The sequence below is a fragment of the Enoplosus armatus genome, chromosome 8, assembly GCF_043641665.1.
Source record: "Enoplosus armatus isolate fEnoArm2 chromosome 8, fEnoArm2.hap1, whole genome shotgun sequence".
Lineage (NCBI taxonomy): Eukaryota > Metazoa > Chordata > Actinopteri > Centrarchiformes > Enoplosidae > Enoplosus > Enoplosus armatus.
The window spans coordinates 6,852,395-6,870,206 of NC_092187.1; the positions used below are offsets into that span (position 1 = coordinate 6,852,395).

Sequence of the window (17,812 nt, forward strand, 5' to 3'; positions counted from 1 at the left end):
CCTCCAAAATCCATGATGAAGACAGTGAACGGTGGTTGAAAGTTCCAGACATTGACTCAAGATTTTCTTGTCAAATTTAGGATCTTTTTCTCCTCACTTACAAGGTTGAGATCAAAGAACAAAGTAAGGTTTAAAACTGCCTCCGTTTATCTCTGTGTTCACCTCAGGTACACACTGATGACGACGTATAATAACACATTATAGCCTAATAATATCTAACAAGACGTAAAGATGCACAACGTATTCTTGAAAACTGAGCATTTATTACCAAACTGAACAATGCTGCGTTTCCAGCCTACATGGAATAAATCCCTACAGAAACAGCTGTATCAAATATATTATTTACAAATACATATTTACAGTAAAATCACTACTGAAACACACACACCAGATGCCAGTCTAATATAAATACGGGTGTCTTGAAAGTTGAAGGACATCTTCAAGGAAGGCTCATGTGTTAAATGACAAATGAACACGATGCATGAAATGGTTTGTAAAAGTCAAAATGCGGACAAGCCCTCAACCATCATCAGTCCAGCGTCCAAAACGAGGAAATGAAGGCAATTAACAGGCAGGGAGACAAGAGAGCAAACAGCTGCCTCACTGCTGCTCCGCCGACTCCTCCTCTTCCTCTTTAACCTGCCCTGGCTGACCTTCATCATCACCATCGGCCTGGCTTTCCTCTTGTGAATCGTCTGCAGCGGTTGCCGTGGCATCCACCACGCTGATGCTGCCGACCTGCTGTTGGACGGCGGTGCTTTGTGCCAAGCTCTGCAGCGGAGCCGGCAGCGTCACCAGCTGGAACTGAGGGCCGACCACCTTAACGAAGGAGCCGGCCGTGCCCTCCTGACCCGCCGCCGTGGACAGCACGGTCAGGTTAGAGGCGTCGGCCGTCAGCTCCGACCCAGAGAGCGAGGAGGTCAGAAGGGTGTAGCCCCCCAGGTTTGTGCCGGCAGGGGCTCCTGCCACGGTCAGCACCTTGCCCAGCGGCAGGCCGGCCAGCTGATTGAGAGGCAGAGTGATCTGGGTGGGAGTAGCGTTGACCGAGGCCGGGCCGGAGATGGCACGGGTCAGCCGGGGACGCTTGGGCGCGGGGGGAGCAGGGACTGGGGTGAGGGTCATCAGGACGTTGTTGAGGTGCTGCGATTTGCTCTTCAGCTCCTTGGCTCGCTTCCTGTGCTCGTCACACTGCTGCTCCAGAGCTGCAGGAGGAGACGACGCATCAATAATATGTACAAACACACCAGGATTATTATTAAGCCCTTAATACAGAGTGCAGGGCAGTCATCTCTCTACAGCTACACAGATAACATGATTCTATCTTTGGAGTCGAGCAACTAAAGACAACTCAGGATTCTTGTACTGACAGGCGAGGCTGCGAGTGTACTGCTCTCTGTAGCGGTCCATCTGGCTCTTATGACTGGCCAGAACCTTCTTCACCAGGTCCAACATCCCAAAGTTCTGCACTGTGTTGTTGAGCAAAACAGCATCTGAAAGGACAAAACAATTCATGTCCAATGGGACACGTGTTCAACATTAAAGAGGAGCTCCACTCATTTTGCACATCAATGTGTTTCCAGGTGTTGAGGAGTTCTACTGCATATGTGAAACTAGTTGTATGAACTTGAGTAAGCGTTTAGTGCCTCCAGAGGGAGCTGGGTGAAAACCGATAAATGTCCTCAAGTGATACTGTTATATTACGTTCATTTGGCAGACCCTTTTGGCGAAAGGGACTTACAATAAGTGCTGAACCAACGTTTAAAAACAAATTCATACAGTTGAGTTAGTAAATTATATGTGCAGTCACAGAAATCAACTGTTGGCTGTGTGGAGTTCAGTTTAAGTATTACATACTGTCTCTGGAGGTCATCCAGAATACATAAATTGAAACAGCTGAAGTTGTTAAAAGACAGTAGTCAGGTTGCAGTTGCGGCTATATGAAGCGCAGGTGCAGACACTTGTATAAATTCAAACTAATGTCCACAATTAGCTGTTTAATATTTAAAACACTTTGTGTGAAAACAATGTGCCTACACTCCCATTTCCAAGCTCTCCATCCACACTGAAACGCATGAACAATAGAAAACCAGCTACATTATTTTCTTCTTCATCCTCTTTTGAGTTGGCAACCACGGACTGTGACGGGTCAGGGTCTGTAGCCTGGCCCGTCTCCTCCTGCTCTCTGTGTAAGGTAGCTGAATTCACCATGTAGTGGTTCTCATTTACATATTCTTCTGCTGCCAGACAACTGAATGAGGAGGAAGCACTGATTTGATTGTGGCTCAGAGAAACCTCCAGCATTAGTATGCATTTTTTCATTATGAAGGGGGAGTGTTAAACAACCTAAAACAGGGTGTTGAGTTAGTTCAGTGTTGGTTGGGTGGAGGCAGTCTGTGTGGAGTTTTTGTCTATAATGTCCATTTCAACAGAGAAAACCAGGTAACCAGGCTGGCTTGAGTCAGATGTTTTGGACCTTCTGGATTGTTGTAGGTACCAGGTACCAACCCCTGCCTGTGTGTGTGTGTGTGTGTGTGTGTGTGTGTGTGTGTGTGTGTGTGTGTGTGTGTGTTTCTAACCTTTGACCTGTAGTGGGGGGTCACACACTCTCTCCTGCAGCCCCTTCATCACCTCCTGCAGCTCCATCTGGAAGTCCTCCACCACCTCCTCCAGCAGCCCCGCCTCCTTCACGCCACGCCAGAACGCCACCGAGTCCTCTGGATACACACAGGACACAAACACACACACATATATCATAAAGACTACGACACTCCAATAATCAGTTCATCCCACACGATGAAGGTGAATGTGTGTGTGCAGGTCGCTGATCACCTCCGATGGCTGTGACCCACTCTGAAGTTTCCTCTGTCACCTCTGGAAACGAGACCGCTGCTCCGTTCACTGCAGCACAAACAGTCAGTTTCAGTTGTTTCTTTTTCAGTGTACAGGATTTTATTCTGTTGAATATTTTATCATGTATATGTATAAATACAGGTAACTCTCATTATTGAAGTGAAATTGTGACAATCACACCAACAGATCAACAGATAATAGTCTTCTCAATAAGCTGCATGTTCTCATATAAAATCATTGTTAGATCAACGAAAAGGAGCCGTTTGTAGCCAAATCTGACTGAATGGCTGAGGCTGTGGGACTCACAATCAGCTGATGAGGGGGTGGCAGGAACCAGGTCAGCAGACTGGTCACTGCTGATGGACACTTTGGTTCCCACCAGGTCTATCTTAGTGCTGCGGCAGGTGTTGGAGCAGACCTTTGTATGCTGGTAGAAGTCCAGTTCACCTGAGTCCATGATCTTCCTGTGAAATGAAATGTGATGAAAGGCTTTTAGGAGGTGCCACACACAACATCAGGATACCACCACTTCTGTTTACTGACCACCATGCCTGGTGGAACAGCGCCATCCTGAGGCATATTTGTCAACTGCACATCAACCACTGAGAGGAAGGAAGTGTTAATGGAGTTATAGATCTAGTGAAATATAAAATAAGTCATCTATACAACCCTGTTCAATCGTTAGCCTTTCTGACGAGACTCCTTTAACACAATCCATATTTCCTGCATTTCATCATTATCATTATCACAATGTTCTAAAGGAAACATAAAGTACTAGGCTAAATTTGTTTGTATGAAATCCACTCCAGTTGCAGCCGTCTCATCAGCCTAAATCACACTGTGGTGCAACGACACAGAAGAGGTTCCTCTCTCACTGAGGAGCAGCACATTCAGCCCTCATTTATCATTTTACTGGTGGTGAGGATCAGTCAGAAATGTAAATAGCAGAGATGTCTGAACACTGGTTTTGTTTGGATTACAGCAAAGAGCCACAAGTGGACTACAGACTCATTGATAAAATATATCAAAATGGATGCAGCGATTTATTTCAGCAAGGGCAGATTCTCTCTGGCTGGTGACTTTAAGGTTTAGTAGCCAGTTTAGCTGATTAAAAAGTACATTTTAAGATATGCTGGATAGTATTTTGAATTCAAAGTTTAATTTGACTGTTATCAGCCTCCCTGGAGCCCTTAGATGCAGCTAGTGGTGAAAAATACATCAACATCCTTTATTTAAGTCAAATTAGCAATGCTAAAGTGCCAAACTCTTCTATTAAAAATACCTGAATTAAACATGTTACTGAAATTAAATTATGTTAGTATTGGGAGTAAACTGTAGCTTAGTTTCAAAAGTAAATGAACTCATTATTGATGCATTACCTTAATCTTCAAAAATCACAATAATTACCACAAATTCAGACCATCTCTGCATTATTGGTGAGAGCTTGGATTTTGTCAAATTCCTGCCATATTGCTGAAGAATGTGTTTAAATGTTACTGGACTGGACATCAATGTTGTAAACAGGTAACAAACCTGATTTTCCCCAAGATGTTTCCACGAAACATGAATAAAATAAACGAAGGAGGCTGTTTGGTTTGTATCCAATAATATCCAACCAGGTAAATTCCACTGTTGGTGTATTTGATTTGAGTCCAGACCTGAGCATGGTGCCGTTGAGGCGGATGGCCCTCTTCCAGTCCTTCAGAGTGGATTTCCCTGCTAAACACACAAACTCCTTCGGGCTGATGAGCTGCTCGTTGAACTGATCAGAGAGGAGAGAAAAACTGTCGTGAGCTGCTGATGATCCACTTAATCCTAAACTTCCTCTACATTATGTGTTGAGAAGTTTGAGTTTACACAGGCTCTGCTGTTTCTACATGACAGCGCGTACCTGGACACACTTCACATTGATCCCAGGGCAGACAAACTTCTTCCAGACCAGCGTGGCCTTGGCGTCTCCGCAGGTGATTGGGTAGAAGACATCAGCTTCCACGTCCACCTCCTCAGTTAACTTCACTGCAGAGACAGAGACAGAGGCTCCCTCATGCAGCCATCGAATCTATTCTTTCATCTGATCGTAAAAACTATTTACAACATGGTAAAGATCATAATGTGATTTGAATCATAGAGACTGGAAAGACTGCGCTGACTGAAACATACAGCGGTGTCATAATTTGTTAAACTCAGATAAACATCACAGATAAAATCTTGATTGCATTAAATAACATTGTTCTAGTTCACAATAAAACAAGACTAAAAGTTGAGCGTGAAAGTTCAGTCTGGCTAAAAAAAAATGATGTGATCTGCTGATCATCTGCTTCTGAACTACCACATCTTACGAAGTCTTAAAAAGTCCTGCAGGTCACATTACCAATGACTGCCTCTTCCTTTGACAGTGAATCTGTTCTGCTGGCCTCAGCTTCTGCTTCCACTGGCGCCACTGTGAGGACCTCCTCCCTGGAAAACCAAATGAAGTTTCGCCTCAAAAAGTCTCACACAGTCTGTTCAGCGTGTCTTTGCCGCTGACCACCAAGCAGTGTGTGCATTGTGTATACGTTACCCCGGCTGAGGGGTCAGCTCTGCGGTCACCAGCACCGCCTTATCCTCCTCCACCGTCTCTGGTATGGTGACGATCACAATCTCACTCATTTCCTGCATGCTGACCTCTGATGAAGCCATGGAGCACAGATGGAGCTTCAGACAAAAGGGGAAGGTATTTATATAATACTATATTAGAAAAGGTTGAGTAATTACAAGAGCAGGGTTTTCCTGATAATGTCAATAAATCATAATATTAACAATACAGTGTATTTAATATAATAATACAAATACGGTGGGGAGAGCAATGGGCAAGAATGTGAAACACATTTGAAATACAGAATGGGAGGAATCTATAAAATGTACTGCTCAGAGTTGAATGACTGGTAATAACAACTTTTGGTAATGAGCTGGTTTTCATCCTTCAACGATACTGAATACTAATTATAGTGGCCTGCATCAGGGCTAGCTGACGCGGGGAACTTAAATCATTTATCAACTCAAACAGTGCACACTGGGTGCTAGCTAGGCTACCGCAGTCAACAATGGCAGTACATCTTAAGTTAAATTCTTCTGTGTACTGCATGTATGCCGTAAAGCTACTTGAGAGTATACACCCACATGTGAAAGTTTTAAATCTTGCTGGCTTCAAATGTGTTGGCTATAAATCAAGTAATTTAAACTTGGAAGAGTTTTGAATGCAGTTTGGTGTTCCCTCTTATTTAGCAAAGACTGAACGGGCTGTGATGAGGCTACCGCATAAGGCATAGACAAAAGGCATTTGAGATATTGAATCAATCTTACCTTTTGGTCTTTTTTATTTAATAAACACAGTCGTTAGTTGATTAATGTTGCCTCGTTTTGTGAAAAGTGAGGGTATGTGACTATTAGCCCGACAGGATGGTTGCTAGCTAGCTGTATTTGGACAGGTAAGCTAGCTAAAAGGAGAGCACAGCTTATAGATCCATGGAGCTGGCAGGAGTCTCTTTATATGTCAAACACAATACAGCCGCCCGGTTCTTAAAGAGTTTGTAGACTACTCGTGGAATTAATTGAATCTTATCTTCACAAGGCTGTATGGATGTACTTTACTGTCTTTCCTTCTTGGTGTTTATTTGCGGCTCGTAAAACAACATTATCGGTACAAGTCGCCTCCTGGTGTCCAAGAGCAGTCTGTACAGTCGGCTGGCATTATATGAACATCGGCACAACTCCACACACACAAACTAGGTGTTACTGAAACCGCAATGTTTACTTACTTATGTGTTTACTTATGTGAAAATACTTTTGTTTTTCTTTTAGATAAGGTGGCTTTTAAATTCTAAAGACAAAAGTGCAACTATAATATGTTATCAAATAAACTGTCTGCATTTCACAAGAAATCTTATTATACAGAGTCCCATAAAGGTCCTGGCTTTTGAGGACAACTTTTGCGTTACCTCGTAATATGTTTTGTGATACCTCGCATTAAGTTTATGGTCCCCCTGATAACAGGAACAGCTAGTATTATTCATATTGGTATATGTACTAGATAAGAGATTACATACTTACATAGACATAATACATGATAGTTAAAAAGTATTAAAATTCAATGACATAGATAGATAGATAGATAGATAGATAGATAGATAGATAGATCAAAGTTTATGGGAAGTGCTGCATGGCAGGTCAGCCTAAGGGACAAATCTCCAGTAGTTTGGTCAGCCACGAAGAAGAAGAAGAAGAAGAAGAAGAAGAAGAAGAAGAAGAAGAAGAAGAAGAAGAAGAAGCAGAAGCAGACGAAGAAGAAGCAGACATGCGCATTAGCGCGGGCCGCTGTGAGGATATGGTTCAGTTCAGTTAGCCTGATATTAGTCGACTAGTCCTCTTACTTGGAGTCGGACACTTTCACGGTTACTGGTTGACTGAGTGGAGTTTAAAATGGCGAACTCCGCCTGGTCAGAAACAATCCTCCACCTCCTTCGCCGAATGAATAACTTTTATTTACCAGGTAGACGAGTGACACTGTGTTAATACAACATGTAGCCGACAGTTATTGAAGGTTGTTGTAACCACTTCCGCCTTGTTTCCTCAGGCTCCTGCCGCGCTAACTGCTTCAGGTTTGAGATAGACGGAGCTCAAGTAGGCTGGATTCCTCCTCATGTAGCTCCACTGTTGACTCGGTACCCGGAGGTGTTCAGTCCGCCACACGGTGCCGCTGTGTCACTGTGTCCCAGTCTGGACTCGTACGAGAGGAGATCTGAGGCTGTGGACGCTGTCCTGCAAACTCTGAGACAAGAGGGGTCCGCCACCTGCCTGAAAGGATGGAGAGATGAGGTGAGACACTCAGGACGACCTTATTGTTCATTTTCTATTTTCTGTTTATGCTTCCTGGCTTGCAGTACTTGCTTTATCTTTCTTTATATTTCCTACTTACTATGTTTATTGTTATGCACCAAAATACCAAAGAAAATGTGTGTATGTGAAAACCTGCTTGGCAATAAACCTGATTCTGACACACACCTCAGGTAAATGCAGGTATCATGATTGGCAGATTTATGTTTACCTGCCCTCAGCAAAAGGTTATTGATGGGCCCCTAATTTAAGGCCCCATTTAACAGCATGGTGAACAGAAACAGCGTGGAGTGAGAAAATGAGTGCAGAGGGTAAGGAAAAGGACAGGTCAGCTCTCGAGTATAGCAAATTCAAAGTAAGGTGGTTAAATTTCAAATAAAGTGGTTAAATTCAACCTTTTTTCTCCTGGTCTTTATTTTAAGAAAACGTTGATGGTTGATAGATATCGACTGAAATGAAACATTTGATCGCGCTGACATTTTCAGCTGTCCCGTCCTGCCCTAGAATATTCATGGTCCTCATTTGATGAATTCTAATGTGGATTTTAAAGATCCAGTTACCTTTAGTCCAACGCCACCACAACCACCACACTTTCATTTGTATACAGGAAGTACTCCTGCCATAAGTTGTTCTGGGCATATGAGAATGCCCCTCAGAGGATGAACCCATCACACGTCAGACTCTATTATTGATATGATTTTGTTAACTAATGGCAGAAGTGAATCCATGAGACTTGTTTGTTCCCCCAAGACAATGAATACTGATGCTTTTCCTGATAACAGTGATCTCATATACTGATCTGGACCTTGGACTGTAAAAGTCAGAACTGCAGAAATTGCATCCTAAGACCACATCATTCTCATCTTTCAGAAGTACAGTGTGATGCCAAAGTTCTCTGACCCTCCTGTGATGTGGATGGAAAGAGCAGCTACAAGTAAGAGTTGGCACACAGTGGCCGCTGCATATTATATATTATATACAGTATATATCCTGTTTTATTGGTGTTGTATGAGCTGATTGTGATGCTGCACTGCAGGCCTGTTTGGGGTGAGGCGCTATGGCGTCCATCTCAACGGTTACACTGTCAGTGATAGTGGGGACGTCAGCATGTGGCTGGCACGACGCTCCCCCACTAAGCAGACGTACCCTGGACTACTGGACAATGTGGTGAGGACACACTGTCTGAAAGCTGACAGCGTCTACACATACTGCCACAGTCAATACAGCAAACTGTGACAATAGATGTGAATTAAAGGAACAGTTCAACGTTTCCACAAATGACTGAAGAAGGCTGATGTGTTGTATCTCTGCAGGCAGCAGGTGGTCTGGCTGCTGGTGTTGGCATCAAACACACCCTGGTCAAAGAATGTCAGGAGGAGGCATGTATCCCAGCAAGCATTGCTGAGAAGTCTCGTCCTGTAAACACAGTAAGGTGAGTCTCTGAGTTACAGGACAAATCTGATGATTTACTGTCAACAAATGTGATTAAATAACTCAAACCAACAGTGAATGTAAGTAAAAGACTTCCACAGCTAACAACGTCAATATATTTTCCAGCTACACCTACGAGGATGAAGAGGGGGTGTTTGCAGAAAGTCAGTTTGTCTTTGATTTGGAACTTCCTCTGGAGTTCAAGCCCAGAGTCGGGGATGGAGAGGTGCAGGACTTCTATCTCCTGCCCCTAGAGAAGGTTGGTGTTGCTAACATATTTAGAACAGTAATCCTGTGAAATAACAAGATTCTGAGGGGTGACATTAAAAGTACCAAGATTTAGATATCAGGAAGATACAAGAGGGGGTACTTTGTGAAGGCTCTGTATCGGTTTCAGGTGAAAGAGCTGCTGGCTACTGATGACTTCAAACCCAACTGTGCCATGGTGGTCTTGGACTTCCTCATCAGACACTCGTTCATTGAGCCGGACACAGGTTTGTGGCTCTCGATAACATTTCCACAGTTGAAATCATCAAATCAGTTGACTTCAGATCTCTTTTCTTTTTTTTTTTTTAAAGGTGTTGTGTTGACCGTGTGCTTTTCCTTTCAGAGCCATGCTATCAGGAGTTTGTGGCGGGACTCCATCGTACATTATAGAGCGAAGCTGAGGACTGACAACGCGTGCTGTGTGTTACATCGTTGTTTACGTTTATCCCAGCTAATGACAAATGTTAGTCTCGCAGAAGAAGAAGAAGTGCCTTGAGAGAACCTCCACCAAGAATGGACTCGGAGTCTGGCAACTGGAGGCTGATCCTGTCATCTGCAAAGTACTTTTGGGGCTGGTTGTGCCAAGATAGACCTCAGACTGTCTAAACTGTCCAGTGCTCTACTGTCTTAAGAAACTCGCAGCTCAACAGAAGCAGGGAACTCCAACAGATGCTCAAACCGATCGATGGGGAGTTCTCCTCGGCTCCCTCTTGTCTGGATGCTCGTCCTTCGTTGTGATGCTGAGGCCGAATGCATCTCTCGTCCACTTTGATTTTGCAGTTGCACAACATTTTACAGTGTACTATGATGTGCTTTTTCCTTTTGCAGTACTGTATTTTTATGTAAGTGCTGAATACTGCAGACATTCAATACTGTATTACTTGCAGTACTTGTCCCAAGGTCGTGCAGTACAGTATACAATATGTTCACTGTGAATATACTTTTTTTGTTGAAAATGCAAAATGCATTTTTTTTCCTGTAGCTACATGCGCTAGACATTGTGTTTTCCATATTTTGATGTAGTGTGTACTGACTGCTCAGTAGTGTTTACATACTGACTGGCTGTGTGTATGATCTGAAAGCATTGTTTGATTTTGCCAGAAGAGTCAGAGGTTTTGTGAATGTAGTTTGAAGATTTGGTTTTGTGTTTTCAGTTTTGGGAAAAGGGTGGAAGGTTTCAAGAAATGTGTCCTAGCAATTGTGAAAAACTGTAACTCAAAGTGTTTTTCTGCGCTGCCTTCACCTAGCTTGCCAACCCAGAAGTCCCAAAACTTAGTGACTCAAAATGTTGAACAGTTATTCCTAAGTTAGTAATAAGAAAAGTCACAGCTCCCATCTTCAGAGAATCAATCATCTCTGTAACTTAAAAACTATAGCAGGAGATGCAAAAAGTTTTTCAGGAATAGCTCATTAAATATGCAAATCGTGTGAATTTCTATGCTCTGCTAGAATTAAAAATAAAGTTCAGAAGGTTTTAACACAGCATGAGTCTGTAACAACTGACCCACCTGCGAGTGGAGGACAAAAGCATGATTTATAATAACTGAAATGGTGTTGAGAGACAAAGCATGTGAGCAGAGTTTGGTCATTATCAGTTACAATTTATTTCTTTTAGAATACATTAAAAAAGGCGACTGGAGGAAATGTGACGATACATTTGTTTACAAAAGAATATTCCTCTTACAAATAACCGATCCTATAGGAGTTGCTTGCATTTCATAATTTGACATATTGTTTTTCAAAGTGTATACCACACTGACCTTTTGTTTTAAACTGTGTGCAAATAATACAACGTAAGCCAGTAGAATATCACATAAAGATAAAATAACATACAACAGAATACCAAGCGGAAAAAGAAGAGTAGCAGAGAGTGAACTGGCAGAGTGGAAACACTTCCAATAATGGACATTTTCAAGTAAAAGCTGGCGTTTCAATAATGGAATAATGGAGTGTCGAATAATGTGTGTCTGTGAGGAAGTGGAATGAATATTATGTCTCACATGCTAAGACTCAGTATAATGTACATTTCTACAGCTCACTCCCTACATCACTCCTCTAACAGACACACTGTTTTCATTCACTAATTATTTCCAGTCAGTTTTCTTCCTGCAAAAGTTTCAAATTAAAAGCCTGCTGGTAATAAGAGGAAATTCCTGTGACCTGCTGGAAGGTTTTTAATGTAAAATCTGTGTTGCGTTTCATTGACCCAACAGCAATTAAAGAACAGCAAAGTTAAAGTGACTGGAAATAATTAGTAACTGAAAACAGTATTTATGTTAAAGGGAGAAACTGACACGACGTGACTGTACTGATGGAAATTGTGCTGTAGGAATGTACACTATACTGAATTTATCAAGACAACAGAAAAACAAGGAGGGAGTTTGCATCAATAGCAAAGTAAAACATGGAGGCTCGTCTCTAATATAACCCTGTTTTACTTGAAGGTCTGGTCCTCTCTGTAGTTGAGGTGAATTAAGGTCCCACTACTAATTTACAGTAACTGTCTCGAGGATAATACAATTTAGTTTAATCCCCTTTAATACAAGACTGTGTACAGCGTGTTTGACAGTCCACATCAGTTCAATCTCACACAGTTTTCTGATTGTTGCGTTCATTAACAAGCTTCTATAAAACACTCAAGTAAGTTGGGCTCATTTATGCTCAAATGCCAATAATCAAACTCAGCTTTTTTAAATGAATGAGAGTTGTATCAGATAGTTGGTCTACGTTTCCACAGGGAATTACAGGAGAAAGAAAGACGTACAGAACGATAGGGCAAAACTGAAAGACAAGCACAGTCACACTGCAAGCCATGGAAGTCTTCCAACAGTTAGTTAGGCAGGCACTGACCCCCCGATCTCTTCTGGAGCTGGTCTCAAACCATAGAGCTACGGTTCAGGACAGAGAAGACCCTGCTGACAGTACACACCCTCCCCCACAAAGTATGAGTGAGAGATGTTCCCTTCTCTTCACATTCTTGTTTGATTTCAGGTCTAATGAATCCTAAAGATTACAGTATTTTTATTTGAAAGCTAAAAGCTATAACCTTGGACTTACATATATGTATATACTCCCTTTTTCTTACCCCCCTTTGGCCTGGTTTGACTTTTCTCCCTGTAACGCCCCCACCTGTGCCCACCTTGGTGACAAAGCAGACACAGAGAAGGGGTGTTTTTCTTGGCCTGGTTTGTTTGCCCCTTCCCTCCCAATCCTGTGTGACCTGACACTCTATAGCAGAAGGCAGCCGCCCTTCTTGCCTCGTCTCTTGGCCTGCAGCGCCGCCCTGGTGGCCATCTCAAACACCTCCCTCACACCATCCTTGGTCTTGGCTGAGCACTCCAGGTAACCAGAGGCGTTGATCCGGTTAGCCATTTCCCTCGCCTCGTCTGACTTCACTGGTTCCTGTTTGGAAAATATGAAAGGAAAGTCAGCTCATAAAAAAACAAGACAGAGTGTTTAAAAAGTGCAGAGTTTAGAACGAAAAACATTTTAAAAACACTTGGAAGACATTGCATGTTCACTCCATCAATGGCCAAAATGTGGGACCACTTTATTGAATGACCAGTACATACTGTAATATTCCCAGAACTACTTCAACCCCAGCGTCTGAACCAGGAATTATATGATCAACATACATGGAAACAATTAAGAGCAATTGATGACGTTTATAAAAGCAGAAGGAAAGACCTCCAACACAAATTCATGTAGTTACAAGTTCACAGTTGTAAAGTTTCCTTTAGTCAACTGACAAAAAATAACCAATTTAAATGATTTAAATGAATGATTAAATCATTTCTTGAGTAATTCATTAAGTAAAAATCAAAACATCCAAACTCTAGCTGCCTTTCCCTGTTTTATATTTTTATAAACCTTTTGTTTTTGGTCTGACTTAATCAGCAATTTAAGGATTACACTATATTACAATAATTTTTTACATATTATACATCGTTTTAATAATTGATATATACTAATGGATTTGATTAGACAAATGGATTCCATTTATAAATAGATTAACTGATAATGAAAATAATAATCAGCTGCAGCTTTACAAAATGCTGATGAATTACATTATGAATCAAACTATAGTGCATGAAAGCTTAGAAACAAAGATGTCATGGCTGCCAGTCGATCCTCCTTTGGTGGGATTAGTACGAATTAATTCTGTGTGTACAAAACTCCACAGGTTGAAGGAGCTCCGGGGCCTCACTTACCTGTTTCATCTTGGCCAGCTCTCGACGCGTGTGCTCATCATTTCGCAGGTCTTTCTTGTTTCCCACAAGAATGATGGGCACGTTGGGACAGAAGTGCTTGACCTCAGGGGTCCACTTCTCTGGAATATTCTCTGCATCAGGCACAAGGTGTACATGTTGAACACGGAGCAAACACAACGTTTTTAATCAAAAACACAAGTGATAAAAGAGGAAAATCTCACCCAAACTGTCAGGACTGTCGATGGAGAAACACATGAGGATGACGTCAGTGTCTGGATAGGAGAGAGGCCTCAGCCTGTCATAGTCCTCCTGACCCGCTGTGTCCCAAAGAGCCAGCTCCACCTACAACAGGACAGGACTGGTTTACTACCGAGGACTTCACTATTCACATACATCAGTATATCTTTATAAGGATTACATGTCCTACAATGAGAGGCTGCACAGTTTCTTAACTCTGAGCCTTGTTGATTCACTCGATTTTGACATTTTGAGGCAGCAAGTCATGACAGACGCTGCTGATTTGCATTAAGAGGAATGGCTCTCTAACATATGCAAACATGTATGGGCTAAATCCAAAGTCTGTGGTTGTATATGAACCTTTGTAAACCTGTGGAAAAACTCTGCTTGTCAAATTCAAGTTTGTGAAAGATCAAAAACAGAAAGAATTATAAAAAATAATTATTGTTGAAAATGTAAGATAGAGCCTTTGTGAACGTCTGACTACAGAGTTGCACTGAGCCATGACAATGTAAATGTGTTCATATGGAATGTGAGTATTGTGTTGTATTAAAGGAATAGTCTATGGATTGTACACAGAGCTGGAGTCAGGATGTGGTTAGCCTAGCTTAGCATAAAGACTGAAGGGGGGAAACAGCTAGCCTGGCTCTGTCCGACGTCCGACGTCCGACCAGACACGTCTGGTACCTTGTACAGAAACTGAAATGTAAAATTGACAATTTGGGATTTTAGGGGGAGTCAGTGACTTCCCAAAGTCTTGTGCTAAGGCTTGCAATCAGCTGTCATTACCTAGATAACGTATCCAGGTTCAGATCACAGGTGGAGATGGGGTGTGGGAGAGGCCAGGCGGATATATCAGCCAACATTAGCTTATTGCAGATATTACAGTATCGGTGTGTGGGCAAATCAGTAACTGAAAGATACTGCAGTACAGAAACTCCAAACTAGGTTTGAGGTAATGAAACTGTGTCGCCGTTACAGTGTTTGTCCACCAGAGACAAGTTGATGTTTATATACTTTGAAACACACCCTGAGGTTCAGAGGTTCAGAGGCTCAGACTTCACACTCCATCCTGTTAATAGACTACTGTGAAAAAAAAACATTTGTAATTATAATAAACAGCTTACCTGTTTACCATCCACCTCAATATCCGCCACATAGTTCTCAAACACTGTGGGCACGTAAACCTCAGGGAACTGATCCTTGCTGAACACTATGAGGAGACAGGTCTTGCCACAGGCTCCATCACCAACTATCACTAGTTTCTTTCTGATTGCAGCCATCTGAAAGAAGTAAAGAGTAAAGACATTCACCAGTGTACACGATCAGGGATGTTACAGGCAAGTCTAGGCAGGTCAGACACAGTGAAAACATTTAACCCGAGTTGAGCTATTCTGTTTGTGGAGAGCCCCGCTGTAGACACGTATTATGAGCTGTTGTACAAACCAACCGAACTGTGAACACATGCTCATGAATCACATGATGCTCCTAAAATCTTGCTTAGTACAGCTGCAGTTTCATCACAGTTTATATTTAGAAAAGTTAAGCAAAAACTAATGTAAACTACTAGTTCCTAACTCTGCTCTTTGGCAACAATGGCGTTGCAGTTTCCTGTCTTCTCAGTGCTGTAACGTGCTGCATTCTGCTGCACGTCTAACTGTCTAATTCAGACCAAAAACAGCCCTGCGTCAACACAACGTAACTGATGATGAAACAGGATCTAGGAAGGACTATCTGAGTTTGTAGGTTTATCAGGCGATTGCAAGATAAACTATGGAATTACACTGTTCACGTTTCAAAAGTAATCTACCAGGAATATTCTCTTGCCTGTATGTGATTGGCAAATTGTGTTGCAGCCAAATTGAGCCAGGTTAAACTTTCTTGCTGGATAACCTTGTGTTTTTCAGTAAAGCTGGCCCATGATGCAAGTCAGAACACCTGCAGCCATAGTTTTCTATGTTAGCCTGCACACTAAACATCAGCTTGACCAAAGTGGTGGACCTACCCTCAGTGATTTGAATTTTATTCTAGCATAAAACAAAACAGGTAACAGACTTGACCAAATACCTTCCCCTAGGTCATGCCTCTAACTTGGCTCATCAACACCAACCACATCCCCCTACAAACAACACACAACCAACAAAAGCACAACCATCCAACTTCCATGTAGGCCTGAAAGCAAAAATAAGGGGTTGTTTATGTTGATGCCAATAGTCAATTCAATGAACAAAACACACAATAATAAATCACAGTATAACATAACAACTGACAGAATCATTCTTATTCCTTTTATCAAAAATTATATAAACTATATATTGGATAAAAATGACACTAACATTAATTTTATGTTAACATATGTTGATAAAAAAAATACATTTAGGCTACTGTTGTTGCCATTATTTAATCCAAAGCAGGTAACTGTAATCTCAGAATATATTTCTTCACCATTTACTGAAGCATTATGAAAATTCAGTCAACCCATATATAAATGTTTAGTGGATGGACCTCCTACTAATTCACATTCAGCCAGTCTTTCTATAACCACCTATATGAACCATTAGAGAATGAACTGGGTTAACGTTATACACTGTTGGCAACGGTTGTAGTTGTGCTGACACTAATGGAGAGTTTAAGCTCTTTAGCTAACTGGCGTTTTTGGCAAGTTTACGTAGCATTACAACTTCACTTCCTCACTGCTGTTTACCTCTCATGTAAAAGCTGTTGTATCTGTCAACTTAACCTCTGGTGAATAGCTTCACGTTACAGTTAACTTGCCATCCTAATGTTACCTAAATTTACATTGATACTCTTATTTTAGGCCACTGAATCAGTGGAGTATCAGCTAACTTCTAGCTAGCAGCAGTTTCCATTCCATCTAAGGAAGCTAACTATTAGCTTGCTAACTTTGCTTAGTTTTTCGGCCTCTTGTCAAGCTGGACACATAACATTTTCAGACCAAAATATGTTGCTCGATTCTAGCAGCTACTCTAACACACAAAACAACTAAGCAGAAGCATATTCTAAGTCTTTACTTAAACATAATTTTACCGTTTTATTAGAGATACTCGCCTTTCTTTAGTTTTTCTGTCGGACCTAACAGCCCCGCCCCCGAGAAAACCACGACGATTGCGCCCGCCCACATTACTACTTTCAGCCAATGGGACACGGCGAAATCACGAGTGAAGAGTATCTCAGCCAACCAGTATAGTACATATCACTCAGGCTTGTTTTACCCTAGATCAAGGTGTGAACACTGTTTTGCCCTGAGTCAAGCCTCCCAGGCTCTCAGTTTGCTGCTAAATGTATAACAAGGCTCCCCAAGTTGCGTTACATCTTCGTCCTTGTTACACAGGTTCTCTGTGAACATTTTAAGAAAAGTGCTATCAAATTTGTATTGAACATTATGGGTAGTATATAAATTATTGTTCTCAGCAGCTACAGCAAGTAACAATATATTTAGGAATCATTATAGTCAAAGGCAAGCAACATGGTCCCTTCTTTTTAATCACATTAGAAAAAGAAAGAAAGACAAAATATGTATCCAATGGTTGTAAAGAGATCTGAGGTTTAAAGGAATTTATTCAAATACCATTACATTGCATATCAGCAATTTAGTTTTGCAAGAGACATATTTTTAAAAGAATGATCAAAATAGAAGCAGCAGAGGCCGAGATATTTAGACTAAAAAATGAAATAAACTGGAAACCTACACTTCCCATAATGCAACTCAATAGCATCTCTTTGTTAGAGCCTCCCTGTCTGTTAATAAACACCAATGTCTTTAAATACACCATGACCAAACGACCAAAAGTGCTACATTAAAGGGTAATGACAACCTCTTTTATAATATTTGGCAGCCCTTCCTTGATTATCTTCCTGGTGAGCGCCCATGCTTTGTTTTCATAAATAAGTCATAGACACTGTTTCTTTTTTTCCTTTGACAT

At 41.7% G+C, this 17,812-nt stretch overlaps 3 protein-coding genes across 4 annotated transcripts; 1 reads left to right on the top strand and 2 right to left on the bottom strand.

The window, feature by feature from the left end:
• Positions 1-300: 300 nt before the first annotated feature.
• gmeb2 (glucocorticoid modulatory element binding protein 2) lies at positions 301-6,351 on the bottom strand. The gene is made up of 10 exons (XM_070910933.1): positions 6,193-6,351; positions 5,411-5,544; positions 5,222-5,307; positions 4,742-4,866; positions 4,509-4,612; positions 3,157-3,314; positions 2,830-2,898; positions 2,577-2,714; positions 1,368-1,490; positions 301-1,202 (listed from the first exon to the last, which is right to left on the bottom strand). The coding sequence occupies exons 2-10, from the start codon at positions 5,527-5,529 to the stop codon at positions 601-603; spliced, it is 1,524 nt and encodes a 507-aa protein (XP_070767034.1). The 5' UTR covers positions 5,530-5,544; positions 6,193-6,351; the 3' UTR covers positions 301-600.
• A 951-nt stretch (positions 6,352-7,302) lies between these two features.
• Positions 7,303-10,194, top strand: tpk2 (thiamin pyrophosphokinase 2). Its single transcript, XM_070911084.1, has 8 exons — positions 7,303-7,378; positions 7,463-7,704; positions 8,593-8,656; positions 8,759-8,889; positions 9,036-9,154; positions 9,280-9,412; positions 9,551-9,647; positions 9,764-10,194. The coding sequence occupies exons 1-8, from the start codon at positions 7,309-7,311 to the stop codon at positions 9,808-9,810; spliced, it is 903 nt and encodes a 300-aa protein (XP_070767185.1). The 5' UTR covers positions 7,303-7,308; the 3' UTR covers positions 9,811-10,194.
• An 807-nt stretch (positions 10,195-11,001) lies between these two features.
• rhoaa (ras homolog gene family, member Aa) lies at positions 11,002-16,973 on the bottom strand. 2 transcript variants are annotated; one of them, XM_070910479.1, is made up of 5 exons: positions 16,938-16,973; positions 14,996-15,151; positions 13,853-13,973; positions 13,632-13,762; positions 11,002-12,822 (listed from the first exon to the last, which is right to left on the bottom strand). In XM_070910479.1, exons 2-5 carry the CDS (start codon positions 15,149-15,151, stop codon positions 12,649-12,651), a joined length of 582 nt encoding a protein of 193 aa, XP_070766580.1. In that variant the 5' UTR covers positions 16,938-16,973; the 3' UTR covers positions 11,002-12,648. The 2 variants fall into 2 exon arrangements, with proteins under 2 accessions (XP_070766580.1, XP_070766581.1); XM_070910480.1 differs by having other exon boundaries at positions 16,917-16,953.
• Between the last annotated feature and the right edge of the window lie 839 nt (positions 16,974-17,812).

Excerpts from the sequence above, each read along its gene's own strand:
- gmeb2 (XM_070910933.1), bottom strand. The coding sequence starts at position 5,529 with ATGGCTTCATCAGAGGTCAGCATGCAGGAAATGAGTGAGATTGTGATC. Across the intron at positions 4,613-4,741 it reads TCAATGTGAAGTGTGTCCAG|TTCAACGAGCAGCTCATCAG; the intron begins GTACGCGCTGTC and ends CTCTCTGATCAG. Across the intron at positions 2,715-2,829 it reads GTGGGTCACAGCCATCGGAG|AGGACTCGGTGGCGTTCTGG; the intron begins GTGATCAGCGAC and ends GTGTGTATCCAG.
- tpk2 (XM_070911084.1), top strand. The coding sequence starts at position 7,309 with ATGGCGAACTCCGCCTGGTCAGAAACAATCCTCCACCTCCTTCGCCGA. Across the intron at positions 7,705-8,592 it reads TGAAAGGATGGAGAGATGAG|AAGTACAGTGTGATGCCAAA; the intron begins GTGAGACACTCA and ends CTCATCTTTCAG. Across the intron at positions 9,413-9,550 it reads ATCTCCTGCCCCTAGAGAAG|GTGAAAGAGCTGCTGGCTAC; the intron begins GTTGGTGTTGCT and ends TATCGGTTTCAG.
- rhoaa (XM_070910479.1), bottom strand. The coding sequence starts at position 15,151 with ATGGCTGCAATCAGAAAGAAACTAGTGATAGTTGGTGATGGAGCCTGT. Across the intron at positions 13,763-13,852 it reads CGACAGTCCTGACAGTTTGG|AGAATATTCCAGAGAAGTGG; the intron begins GTGAGATTTTCC and ends TGCCTGATGCAG. Across the intron at positions 12,823-13,631 it reads AGCTGGCCAAGATGAAACAG|GAACCAGTGAAGTCAGACGA; the intron begins GTAAGTGAGGCC and ends TTTTCCAAACAG.